This window comes from Eublepharis macularius, chromosome 3 (genome assembly GCF_028583425.1).
Source record: "Eublepharis macularius isolate TG4126 chromosome 3, MPM_Emac_v1.0, whole genome shotgun sequence".
In the NCBI taxonomy this organism is placed as follows: domain Eukaryota; kingdom Metazoa; phylum Chordata; class Lepidosauria; order Squamata; family Eublepharidae; genus Eublepharis; species Eublepharis macularius.
The window spans coordinates 92877077-92890733 of record NC_072792.1 but is presented as its reverse complement, the minus strand read 5'-3'; the positions used below and the strand labels follow the sequence as shown (position 1 = coordinate 92890733).

Below are 13657 nucleotides of genomic sequence, written 5' to 3'. Positions count from 1 at the left end.
TCGGCTAACCCGAAAGAAGCCGAAACACTTTTGTTTCGGCTTTCTTTCGGCATTCAGAAAGCCGAAACACACATCCCTACTATTGAGGTGTGAACATTCCTTTGTAATTTACAATGTAGCCAAACGTATATGAAAGATGCAGTCTATCTTAGAGGTAAAGGATGTGTAGACTTGTGTTTACACGAAAGACTCTCAACGGAACTGTCTTTCAAGAACAAAGACAATGTAATTGATTAGGATGTTAATGAAGCAAGCCTTTGATATCTCCCTATAAGAGAGGGACGAACCAGGCACTTGGTACCCTTCACTTGCCAACACACAGAGGCTAGCTAAAGTCTTGCGGCTGTGCAATGGAGGGGTCCCAGAGCTCTGGAATGGGGGAAAAGTTTTTTTGTAGTTATCTTATAATATTGTTGTGTCTTGCACGCTAACTTGTATTCTGTATCTGTCTCCATAACACTCTAGTGTTCAGTGGGTCGGGCCCAGGTCTGGTGCCTTGCCCAACTGCTTGTATTCTCTCTTATTCTTTTAAAATAAAATTACCAGCTTTGGCTAAGAACTTTTCTGTGCTGTATACATCACTTTCAGCCAGATACTTAGACCAGCAATAGGGTAAGAACAGGCAGGCTTTATTCCACCCCAAGCCTTTGGTGAGGGGCTACCTAGCAAGAACCGAACTCTGCTGGTGGGACCCGATCCCAGCAGAGATTTCCCGCCACAATAGTAAATTATTTTTCACAAACAGCCTTGACTGTGATTATAATTATTATCAATAGCTTAGAAAATCTGAAAGGTAAGCATCTGCGAGTCAGGCATTATTTAGCACCATTCAAAAAAAACCCCTTCCAATAGCAATTAGAAGGCTCCACTTGTATCTGTGGGTACCTTCCTTGATTTTGCTACTTTCGACTAGAGATGGGCACGAACTGAAATATGAACCAAAATTAAGTACGAACCAGGCTGGTTCGTGGTTTGTTAATTACGGACCATCAGATCCCATTTCTGATGAACTGCCACAAACTTTTAGGCTGATTCGTTTGGTTTGTTTTTTGGTTCATCACTGCAGACAGCCTGGTGCCAATCAATCAGTTTCCTAGGCAACAGGGGATGGACTTCCTGCAGACCTTCTGCTGATCCAGAAGTGAACTCCTGCTGGCCCGGAAGTGACCTTCTGCTGGCCCGGAAGTGACTATTTTCTGACCTGGAAGTGATGAATTTCGTGAACCAAACGGACCGGTTCGCAAACCAGGGGCAGGTTCGTGAAAGTTTGTGGTTCATGGTTCATGAAATTTGATGAACCATGAACCACATGGTTTGTTTTTTTCTGGTTTGGGCCCATCTCTACTTACGACCATTCCAGTGTGGTATAAACACACTTAACTAAAACCAGCTGCAGTTTTGCAGCGTATGGGCCTGTCTTCGCTGGCTTATTCCAAGACCCTCAAAGCCCCCCACCCACCCCAAAACACATGGAAAAATTACTTTCTTTGGCTTGAGCCTTCAGTTTGCCAAATTCACTATCTGATACATGATTGGACGCTCCTTAATTCTTGCCTCTCTGTCACAATTTTTTCCTGCCAATCATTTCATTAAATGTACATTTAATGTCAACATGATGCTAGTTGCCAGGGTGTTTGCTGCTTTACTATTTGAACACAGTGTGTTAAATTGAAAAATACTACTAGAATATTTTCATTCCATTGTCCATGGCAGAACTTTATCAAATCATATTAGAGACCAATGGGAATCTACATGGCTCTTTTACAAGCACAGAATGTTTCCCTGCTATAGACAACATTGTGCATACACAGATGCTCTCTAAGCCATTGTGACAGCATTCTGATGTCAGTGATGAGGAATCTGTGCATGTTTGATGCAACCTACACAGTTAAGGAAGACTTCTGGAGCAGCTGAAATTTAAGAAGAAACTGCCAGGTTCTTATTTTTGTGGAATCAGAAAAAGATTCCTTAGTAGAAGGAAGAAGCAGATGTCAAGCAAAACCATGGCTGAGAGTTTTATTTGGGAGCAGAAACAGGACATTCCTCTCCTCAGTACTAAAAAGAACGCATTCTAGGAATGAAAACTCTTCATGACATTTCAAAGATATACTTGAGCAATGTAGTGCCCCAACATGGATCTCATGTGACTAAATAAGGAATTCTTCACGAGAAGTCCTGCTTCTTTTATGGTTTACTTAAGCAGTGGACATATTTACCTACATTTCTGAATACTACAAACATTATTTATTTAAATCCTTCCTACACCAACTCATAGCCACAAGGCTGTCAAGGGGTAGTAATATCAGTTACATGAAACCAAACTCCTCCAATACACAGAAGACTCCAAAACATGGGGTAATGTTATTTGGTTACAAGAATAGACAAAGTAGGGTCTAACCTCCTTAGAATGATTGACATGGGATTAAGAATTCATTACTCTGTCTTCTGCCTCAAAGCTTCTCTTCCCAAGATGAAACAGAAGAAGAATTTAAGATGTTTTATCCCACTAATGATCTAATACAACAAAGAGTGTACCTGCCTTCTTGCCCCTGGAGTATGGAAGAAGGAACTTACTCCAACAAGACACAGGAACTGATACTGAAGATTCAGAAGATAGACTTAATTTGAGGACAGTATTCAATATCAAGACTATATGTTATCTAAAGACAGGCTGAATTAAGTGGAGATTGTACACTGTCTACATGTAATTGCCATGTGAATGAAAATGCCAGCATCTTTAGCTTTGGGAAAACAAACATTTTTTCTAACCATGGTAAGTAGTAGTCAGTGTAAAACTGTATGCAGAAAGCATCAATATATAACATGGTATTGTTGTGACAGCCTGAAGTGGCTCAGAATTCTCAGGACTGCAGTGATGCTTACGATTACCTTATCTCTAGTGCTCACCTACTTGTGGACTCAAAGTCTTTGATATAGAGTAGAAATCTTGGGTCTGTACTCAAGATTATGTGTTCTACATGCTTTTCATACTCTGCTTCCTTCTCTTGCACAGATTTCAACATATCTTTCTAGTTCATCACAGTCTCTTCCAAGCATCTCCCCTGTACCACCTTTGTATCATTTTAATGAGCACTCACAAAAGCACACTGTACAGCAATCCCGGAGGATCTCTCAACGGCAATCCAGAGTAATCTCTTCAAAGATTCAGAAACCCACAGTTCACTGGCCACAGAAGAGGAAGCTGAAGCCCCAAACCAAGCAATCGAATGGCCAACATTACTACACCAGGAAGGTGTACTTCCAGAGATGGCAATCTAGTGGTCACAGTACCTACACTAAGAAGCTGACTTACCATCCTAAGCAGTCTGAAACCCAAGATCCTCAGCGCCATACCCAGCATCTCAGGAGGAAGTATAAGTATCCCAAAATTCAACAAAAGAAGGGTCAGCATTCAAAATCTTGGGCCCAACCACAACATCAGAAAGCACAAGCATCCGAGAGAAAGCAATTACACCCCAGCAGCAAGACTAAAGCTCCCCGAGTTCAGTTTCTTCTATAAAAGAAAAACAAACCAAACAAAACAGAAACTAGACATTCCATCTGAGGTCTCCACAAGATATTTTGAGGGTCTCTCAATGTCTGTGACAGTGGCCAGCCTTCTATAAGAAGACACATGTTTATTTTGAATGATTTTTTAATATTTCCTGTTTATTCTGATTCTATATGATAAATTATCTAGTTTCTATGAATTATAACACTTAATGATTTTTAAAAAGGCTTTTCTAATGTTAAAATTTGTGTTGCCTCATTCAGATGTTCCCTACAATTTTTTTTCCTGAAAACTACAATATTAGATTTACATGGCAAATGGAAAGTAGCGAAAAGCCTTCCATTGGATTTCCAATTTTTTGGTTCGCTCTTTATGTTTGCACCTAAACATCAAAAATGAAATAAAACTTGAAATGCAAAGTTAGTTTCTGGACTAAAAATTGACACTTAAATGTATATTTCTGTCCTATTTATTATATCCTGCCTTTCTAGAAGGTGGTGTACAGGAGGTGCCCACTCAGTTGCTTTGTAGATGCAGCGTCTTTTTTTACAAGCAGGTGATAATAGATAAGAAACTACGATTTAAACAACCATCGTTAATTAAGTTTGCCTGGTAGGAAGATCTTTACTGTGCCTTAATTAATTTATCACATAGAAATTATTAGGCAAGTAATTACAGGGAAAATTAAAGCAGTAAGTGGGAAGTAAAATCTGACAATATCATGAATGGACCTGTTAAGCAGATGAGAAAATTACTAATGAGCAAAATGAGTGTCCAAAAGTCTCTAATGAGGAGATCCTAAGATGCCCTCATTTGAACAGAAGGCTCTCCCACTTGCACAAGAGAAGTGTTTGTAAAGTTGCCTAAATACACATGTGGGACCTGGAGTTCTCTCAGAATTACATTTGATCTCCAGACTACAGAGATCAGGTTCTCTGGAGAAACCTTCAGAGGGTGGCCTCTACTATGGCATCACATCCCTGTTGAACTCCCTTCCCCACCTTGGGCTGTGGGTGGGGAAATGAGGAAAAGTGGCATGGTTGTGATGAGGATGTGGCAGCAGCTTCTTACAGGCAGTTCTCAAATCTCATGGGCACTCCAGTGGAATGCAGCTACCAAAGGGGCTGGACTCAGATTGGGCTAGGCCCATCATAGGGCACAGGAAAATTGGCCCAGGAGGTCACATCTCTTGCCTTAAGGTTAAAGAAAGCAAGTTCAGGAAAGAGGTGGAGGACAAGGGTAAATGGCGTGAGAGAGTATGGAGGACCAACTGTGGAGGTTTGTACATGTTTGAAACCAAACCAATCATTTTTGAGATGTTCCAAGTGCATCCTGTCATTTTTAAGTGGTGTTGGCAGTTGTTTACCAGAGCAATATTGGGCTCATATCGTATCTAACACCCCCTTTTATGGCCTTTTAAATAATTGATGTATGCTGGATGCATTATTTAAGACATTAAATTCATCTAGGAGTACTAAAAGACTACAGATTTGCTGCATACAGTTTTAGAGACCAGAAACACACAATACATATAAATGAAACATCTTATATAGAGGAAAATGGGTGTATTGGTTGTTGTGGATTTTCCGGGCTGTATAGCCGTGGTCTTGGCATTGTAGTTCCTGACGTTTCACCAGCAGCTGTGACTGGCATCTTCAGAGGTGTAGCACCAAAAGACAGAGATCTCTCAGTGTCACAGTGTGGAAACGATGTTGGCAGGTAATTTATATCTATTCAGGAAGGTGGGGTTGGGCTGAGTCATCCTGTAAGAGTTTCCCAGAGTGTGGAATACTAATGGAGGGAGGCTTCACTGTATCCTGAGGAGGTTCTTTTGCATATGGATTGGTGCTTGATATGCTAATCTTCTCTGCAGGACTATTGTAGGGTATAGAGTCTTTTGTTAGCCTGGTGTTTTTCAGGACTGGAAACCATGCTGTATTCATTCTTAAAGTCTCTTCTTTCCTGTTGAAATTGTGCTTATGCTTATGAATTTCAATGGCTTCCCTGTGCAATCTGACGAAGTAGTTGAAAGTGTTGTCCAGTATTTTAGCGTCCTGGAATAGGATACTGTGTCCTGTTTGAGTTAGGCTATGTTCAGCCACTGCTGATTTTTCCGGCTGGCCAAGTCTGCAGTGTCTTTCAAGTGCTTTTATTCTTGTCTGGATGCTACGCTGTGTAGCATCCATGCACTCCAAGCAAACTACGCACTCCAAGCAAATGGCTACTCTAGAAATGAAACCAGAAGAGCAATTAAACTAAGGATAAATCAAACAACCAAGGAAAAACAGTATCCCACAGGAAAAGTGTTTTTGCCATATATCAAAGGAATCACTAATCAGATGGGAAAGCTTATGAAAAGGCACAACCTTCAAGTAGTATTCAGACCAACCAGAAAAATACAACAGATGCTACAATCAGCAAAAGACAGTAGAGACCCCCTCACCTCTGCAGGAGTATACCGCATACCCTGCAGCTGTGAACAAGTTTACATCGGGACCACACAGCGTAGCATCCAGACAAGAATAAAAGAACATGAAAGACACTGCAGACTTGGCCAACCTGAAAAATCAACAGTGGCTGAACATAGCCTAACTCAAACAGGGCACAGTATCCTATTCCAGAATACTAAAATACTGGACAACACTTCCAACTACTTCGTCAGATTGCACAGGGAAGCCATTGAAATTCATAAGCATAAGCACAATTTCAACAGGAAAGAAGAGACTTTAAGAATGAATACAGCATGGTTTCCAGTCCTGAAAAACACCAGGCTAACAAAAGACTCTATACCCTACAATAGTCCTGCAGAGAAGATTAGCATATCAAGCACCAATCCATATGCAGAAGAACCTCCTCAGGATACAGTGAAGCCTCCCTCCATTAGTATTCCGCACTCTGGGAAACTCTTACAGGATGACTCAGCCCAACCCCACCTTGCTGAGTAGATATAAATTACCTGCCAACATCTTTTCTACACTGTGACTCTGAGAGATCTCTGTCTTTTGGTGCTACACCTCTGAAGATGCCAGTCACAGCTGCTGGCGAAACGTCAGGAACTACAATGCCAAGACCACGGCTATACAGCCCAGAAAATCCACAACAACCATCATTCTCCAGCCGTGAAAGACTTCGACAATACGTCAAGTGTGTGTGTGTTTGCATAGTTCTAACCAGGGATTTTTTCCTGGGAAAAGAGGTGGTGGAACTCAGGACCGCACAATTATGTCACTTTGGGTCAGCTGGACCAAGGGGGGAGGTTTTTAAAGTTTATATCTCCCTCGGCGAAAATGGTCACATGGCTCGTGGCCCAGCCCCCTCATCTCCAGACAGAGGGGAATTTAGATTGCCCTCCATACTGCTCCGTTCCACCATGTTCCCGCTGAAAAAAAGCTCTGGTTCTAACTGTACTTTGAAACAAATCCTTTATGAGCTGGTTAATACAATTTATACAGAGGAATCACAGTGATGCAAAAAAGTCTCAGATATGCCAAGGTGATCCTAGGTAATTACTGAAATACTTCTTTTAGGAACAAAAATGTGAAACTTTTTATTCAGTGTTCTTTCAGTAGCAACTAGACTGCAACAATAAAATGAGAAACAGGCCTGAATTTAGGTTTTTGAATTACCCCTCATGAGGTTATCCATTGTCTACAGCCAGGCTGTGATACATATACATTTGTTGCAGTTCCTTGGACAGGTATTCACACCTAAAGGATTTACATCAGACATTTTTTAAGTACAATACACATCCTTTGATGTGAAGAATAGATTGACAAGGTCATATTGGTACCCAAGGACAGACCACTATATGTTGCTTTTGGAGTAGGCAACTTAGCCTGCCTTTGGACACTGGGGGGCGCTGCATGTTTCTTTGAATGTAATGTATAAGTCTAGCAATCTGCCACTCTCTTGTCTAAGGTGGGAACGCCTACTGACTCCTCCTCTCTTGCCTCTGTGCCTCTTGGGAAATCTTTCTCTCTCCACGTGGTCTTCCAAGAGGAAGGATGTAAATCCTCCATACTTCACTATGGAGCTTCTTTTTGTCCACAAACATACATCTACAGCCTCGCTGCCTACTTTTTCAGGCTGTGGCATTAGAATAGGGAATGTAACTCTTTAGATTAGGATCTTTCCCTTCTTATTACCAGAAGATATTACTATGGAAGAAATTTGCTACAATAAACTGTAATTTCTATCTTTCTCTGATTTTATCTGAAGACTAATTAATTAATGCACGTTTTAAGGGTTTAAACGCTTCTGACTAAATAACTCTGCTATGTTACTCTGCTAAGTTACTAAACTAAACCAAACTAAATATATGTTTCCAATAGTTGCCATCCACTGTTCACAAACAAAACTACTCCAACATATCATTGATGCTCTGCAGTGCATTATGGACAATGATACTCCTTTTCCACAGCACTTGGACAGCAGGTCTTTAGTTGTTTACCAACTGTTCTTGGTCTGAAACAGTGGCTTGCCAGCAACAGTAGACCATGTAACAGAGACATTAGCCCAGGGACCAGACCCTGTAACAAATCCAAGTTCCAAATCTGCTCTTTTATTCACTGAGGCAACACTACTGCCGAACTTAATTACATCAGCCTTGCTATCAGGGGCTCATTCACTGGCTCATTCTCTAGTGTGATATATGCAAATATCTCTCAACAATGCCCTATAACAAACAGGTTAGTCTCTGTGCAAGAGAATAAATGGAAACAAACTTGAGATGAAGATGGCAATGTTCAGAAACATGTGGCAGACTGTTTCAGTCTACTTGGACACTCCGTTGCTGTGCAATTTGCAAGTCATCATTCTTCACTGAAGGAATTTCTAAGGAAGACTTCAGCATGAAATTGCTGAATTAGAAATTATTGGTAGGTTTAACTATTATCACTCAACAATTAACAATTATGCTACCTTTCTTGGCCACTATAGGTGTTATATTGGTTATGATGATCACACACACACACATTTATTTACTCGTTTACTTTTTTTGCTGAGACTCAAGAATCACACAATGTAAAACAATGAAATAACTTTCATGAGAATCCCATAAACAATGTGATGGGACTAGGATTACAAAAATTGGAAACAACGCAAAACTAAAAAAGTTCAGACATGATATCTCATAATGCAGAAATGGAATTACAAAAGTAGAAAACAATGTAGTAAGAGCAAATGATATCCTGGTTTCAAAATATGCTTTGTCCCTCTCTCCCTTCACCCAAACATCTTCATTATTTGCCTGCCTCCTCTTGTTTACATACAGTGCTTTAATTACTTTGCTCATTGATGCTTTATTTGTATAAATATGAACTTGTGTTGAAAAATAAAATAGTCTTACCAGCAATTACAATGGGTGTGAATAATTACTATACGTATCTTGTGTATTTTAAAATTTTGCCTAAAATGGTCATTATACAGTTTATATTTCATTGCCTTTTAACAAGTTCACATTTTTTCCTTCTCTATTGTGCATATATTTCTGCTGACTGAGAACCCATTTATTGCATCTGATTAGTGGAATCCAAAGCATATGCTGTCTTTATATCTGTCTGTCCTTATATGCAGACTGGGTCCAGCATACCTTCGGGAGTGCCTCTCCCCATATGTTCCCCGGAGGTTGCTTTGATCAGCTAATAAGCGGTTGCTGATGGTCCCTGGCCCCAGGGAGGTCCGCCTGGCCTCTACCAGAGCCAGGGCCTTTTCGGTCCTGGCTCCAACCTGGTGGAACTCTCTGTCTGAGGAAACTAGGGCTTGGTGGGATTTGTTATCTTCCCGCTGGGCCTGCAAGACGGAGATGTTCCACCAGGCATTTGGTGGGGGCTAGGCTGTCCTCTTACCAGCCATACCACTGAAGACCATCCACCACCCATGCAGGAGCTCATAAGTATGGCGCAGAGCATGATGTAAGAGCCAAGCCCTATGCCTAAAATGCTGTATTTTAATATTTATTCCGCCAATTGAGAAATTTTGTTGCCTATTCCGCCAATCAAGAAATTTTATTGTATGTGGAATAGTGTTTTAATGTTTATTTACAATATTTTTATTGTTTTTAAACTGTATGTTATAAATTGTATGTTGTTACACTGCCCTGGGTCCGTCTGATGGGGATGGCGGTCTAGAAATGCAATAAATAAATAAAAATAAATCTACAACAAGGCTTCTCTTTGTTTTTCCTGATTACTTTTAGATCTTTATCAGCATAAATTTTTTGGACTAGCTGGCAAGGAATAAATAGTCAATTCTTATAAAATACTGCTTTACATAACAACACATAACATGTCGTTGGCAAAGAAATCAACTAAAGAATGACAAAATTAGCAACAATTTCAGTTGCTGTAATATAAGCACCTGAATCAGATAAAAGTTAGTCTTTTTTGGCTATGGTTAGTCACAATGTTAATTGATCCTTTTGTTTTGGGGGGGAGTTTGTCACGACTAACTTTAATTAGATGAACTTATGACGAAGACCATTGAGACATGTTTTATTAAATTTCTAACTTGTATTGTTTATAGGTCTCTTATGACGGAAATTATGACAGAGTTCTTCCTTCAAGACCTGCTGCTTATCCAGTCAATCCAAGAAAAATCAGAAATGTGACACTTGTATAGGAAAGCCCTCTCTTAGTTCTTTGAGTACCCCTGCCTATCACACAAGGACTTTTTATTGTCATTTCTTTCCTACACTGATGATGTTTGGCAAGAATAAGCATAGTGGATCCTTTTTGAAAAACTTATTTTGCCTGATGAAGAATATTATGAACTGTGAAAGCTTGTGCACCCCTTTAAATTATTGGTAGGTTCAACAGAATATGTTATCTTGTTGATCAAAATGCTTCCAATCTTGATCCATTTATGTTCAAACATGGGATCAGTTTTTTTTAAGAACAGAAATATCTGTAGCTTAATGGAAATAATATTTATTATCACAATACATAATATTTTATTTGTGACTTGCACAGAGCATATAGCTAAGATAACGTTAAAAAGTTAAAGACAGGCACATTGAGAGGGGAATAAGAGAGCCGAAATCATTATGAAATCAGTTGAAGGGAATTCATGAAGAGGCTTCCATTTCAACTGTTTGCCAGTTCGGGACAGGCACAATACAAATCTACAGGATTTGCCAACATGAATGCTCTCTGTGAATATTTGATTTAGCTCTTATTAGTATGTGAGCAACTCATCCATCAAAGATTTGTAACAAGTCTCTTCATTTAATTCAGAGCAGTGTTTTAGACTGCACTAGTCCACTGCAGGCTTTAGTGTAGGATAGAACAAAGAAAGTTATAACAGCTCTATATAGAAGAAGAACCTGACTTATTAAACTGCTGCTGTTTAGAACCATGTTGACTTATTATGATGCCTAGCATTAAGGACAAACTAAGTATCACAGATTACTATTTAATGGAATCATGTATATTTTATGCTACTTATATTATTTAATGTATGTATCTTGATTGCCTTCCTCTTATACATTTTAAAAAACTTATTAGAATGGGATCATATTTACTTGGATGTGATATCCATTGAAATCAGTTGGACTTCCAAAGACGTGAATTTAGGGTATACATTTGGAGGGTCACTTTTATCATCTTGTACAGGAATTTCTGCAGTTATTACAGTATCAGGTGGGGATACACTCTCCCTAAAAGAGCAGGACTGTATCTAGTGGGTGCTGCTGGACCGGGGCCTCCTGTTGGATAAACAGGTGGCAGTGGTGACCAGAAGTGCCTTTCACTAGCCTTGACTGTGGCCCCTCCTGGACAGGAAAGATCTTGTCACTGTGGTGTATGCCCTAGTAACATCCAGATTAGATTATTGCAATGGTTTCTATGTGGGCCTGCTCTTGAAGACTGTCTGGGAGCTGCAATTGGTACAGAATGCTGTGGCCAGAGTGTTGACTGGAGTGGGTCAAAGGGACCATATCACTCCAGTCTTGTTCCATCTACACTGGTTCCCAATTTGCTTCTGTGCTGATTCAAGGTGCTGGTATTGACCTTTAAAGCCCTAGATGGCTTGGGACCAGTATACTTTAAGGATTATGTTGTCCCATGACCTTCTGGTCATTCTTTGGAGGCCTTGCTTTGGTTGCCCCCACCACTTGAGGCTAGATAGGTGGCAACCTAGGAAAGGGCCTTCTCAGTCATGACACTGATACTTTGTAACTCCCTCCCAAGGGAGATTTGCCTGTCTCCTGTCATTGTCTTCCAGCAGTGGGTGATGCCTTTTTAGTTCATTTGGCATATCCTCAGTAAACTCTTATTGGCCTTCCTCCCTGGTTGAGCATGTGCTTGTTTATACATCTGTGTTTTTATTGTATCTGTATGTGCATTTTAAATGTTATTTTAATGTTTTGATTATTTGTTGTCCATTGCCTTGGGGGATACTATTTTGGGTGGAAAGGTGGCATTGTGTTTCCTGGTTATGATTAGAAATGTAATTTTTTAAAAATGTTTAGATCTGAACAGATTTGGTTGTGTCTGTCTATATTATTAGATTGCTATTCTGCAGCTACTACCCTCAGCTCACCTGTTGCTGCCTCCAATTTTTAAAAGGCACACAATTGAGAGGGAGAAAAAATTGTTTGAAATTTTTGAACAGAGATCTACTACTTAGATGTCTCTTTGTGTCATTGTTTTGTGCTCATGAACTTAGTTAATCTTGTGCTCAGTTGTCCTGATCACTTCATGAATAGACTGCACTGGCACAAAAAAACAGTCAAGGTATCCAATGCTGGTTATTTAAAGGATACATCCAACTGTGCGGGTGCAAATACGGGACAAAATGCAAGCAATTTTGTGCTAGACAAACAGGTCACTTTAATGATTTTCATGACCCAAGAGATACATACCTCTTCTCCAGTTAATTGAGAAGACAATTTTGCCATTTGCTACTTTTTGCTATGTCATCATGACTGTGTGGGTACCACAGCTGCTGCACAACTGCCTAGCTACGGTGTTCAAAATGAATTTTGTCAAAAACCATCAGAACAATCTGAGTAGAAATTTACCTCACATTTAACTGAGGAAGTTTGATCAAGGTAACTTTCCATGACAGTCTTGTTCATAGGTGAGTTTTCTGCATGCTTAATTTTGAGATAGGTACACATATTAGTAATGAATTCAAAATGAGGCCAGAAAGATGATAGCAGCATTGTGACAAAGCCTAGCAGATTGGTAGTTGGCAGCTTAAAAGGGCAGGTGGTAGAATATGGAGGCTGTGCCAGCAGGTTTCCTATCAACTAAAATCTTAAAAGCCTGACGACACAAACCTGTTTCTATGTCCTTGAACACATCCCTCCCATAGCCTTACAATGTATTTTATTATATGACAAAATACATTGTAGGACAATGGCTGTGCTGACTTTTAAGGGACTTGTTTTTCACATCAAAATTATCACTTTTGATGAGCATGGATTTCAACTGACGAAATAACAAAGTGTTCTGAAATGACCAGGTTTAGTTCAAAACCATCCGGCTCCATTTTGATGAAATAATTCCAGTCATACTTTATGTTTTCAGTATTTTTTGTTGATGGATTCCATATGTTTCAGTGTATTATAAGAATGAAGTATCATGTAGTTTTAGAAGTCAATCAAACAGTATGCAAGAAATGGGTTGGCATTAGGTACTGATATGTAACATCACTAATCGAAGAAAATCATACGTGTCTACACTAGGGTTCTGAAACATATGTCTTTTCACTGAAAAAGCACAGGCTAAACAGTTACCACAGGAGAAATTCCCAAAAAGAATGCCTCTGCCATCAATTGTGTTGTTTGCTAAACTGGGTACGCTAAACTCTCCTCCTAACCAGCATGTCCTGAAGATTTTAAGAATGTCTGTAAGCAAAGAGAGGAGATCTACATCTAGGTATATTGGATAGAAGGTACCAATATTTTTGAATAATGTCTCTAACATGAGTATATGTTCTGTTATAAGTTAATGTAACCATCATCCTATTGGTATTATGTTTATGGACTGGGAGTTAAGAGGGATGACCTGGTGGTATTTATGGCCCTATAAAATGCTTATTTGAGGAACTTACCACCAGAATAACCTCTGTCTGACAGTTGTTTCATGACTATTTGTGCCTGTATGATAAAATCTGATTGCAGACTACAATGCCTTCTAAGTC

At 39.7% G+C, this 13657-nt stretch overlaps 1 protein-coding gene across 5 annotated transcripts in view; it reads left to right on the top strand.

The window, feature by feature from the left end:
• IGSF5 (immunoglobulin superfamily member 5) overlaps nucleotides 1-12080 on the top strand; it is an 84694-nt gene extending 72614 nt beyond the window's left edge. For 4 of the 5 annotated variants that reach the window (XM_054973640.1, XM_054973638.1, XM_054973637.1 and 1 more), the window contains one exon: nucleotides 3014-3798. In XM_054973640.1, the coding sequence (XP_054829615.1) occupies nucleotides 3014-3520 (507 nt within the window). In that variant the 3' untranslated portion in view covers nucleotides 3521-3798. Of the gene's footprint in view, nucleotides 1-3013; nucleotides 3799-10033 lie in introns of those variants that run through there. The other variant, XM_054973639.1, reaches the window with a different exon arrangement.
• Nucleotides 12081-13657: the final 1577 nt, after the last annotated feature.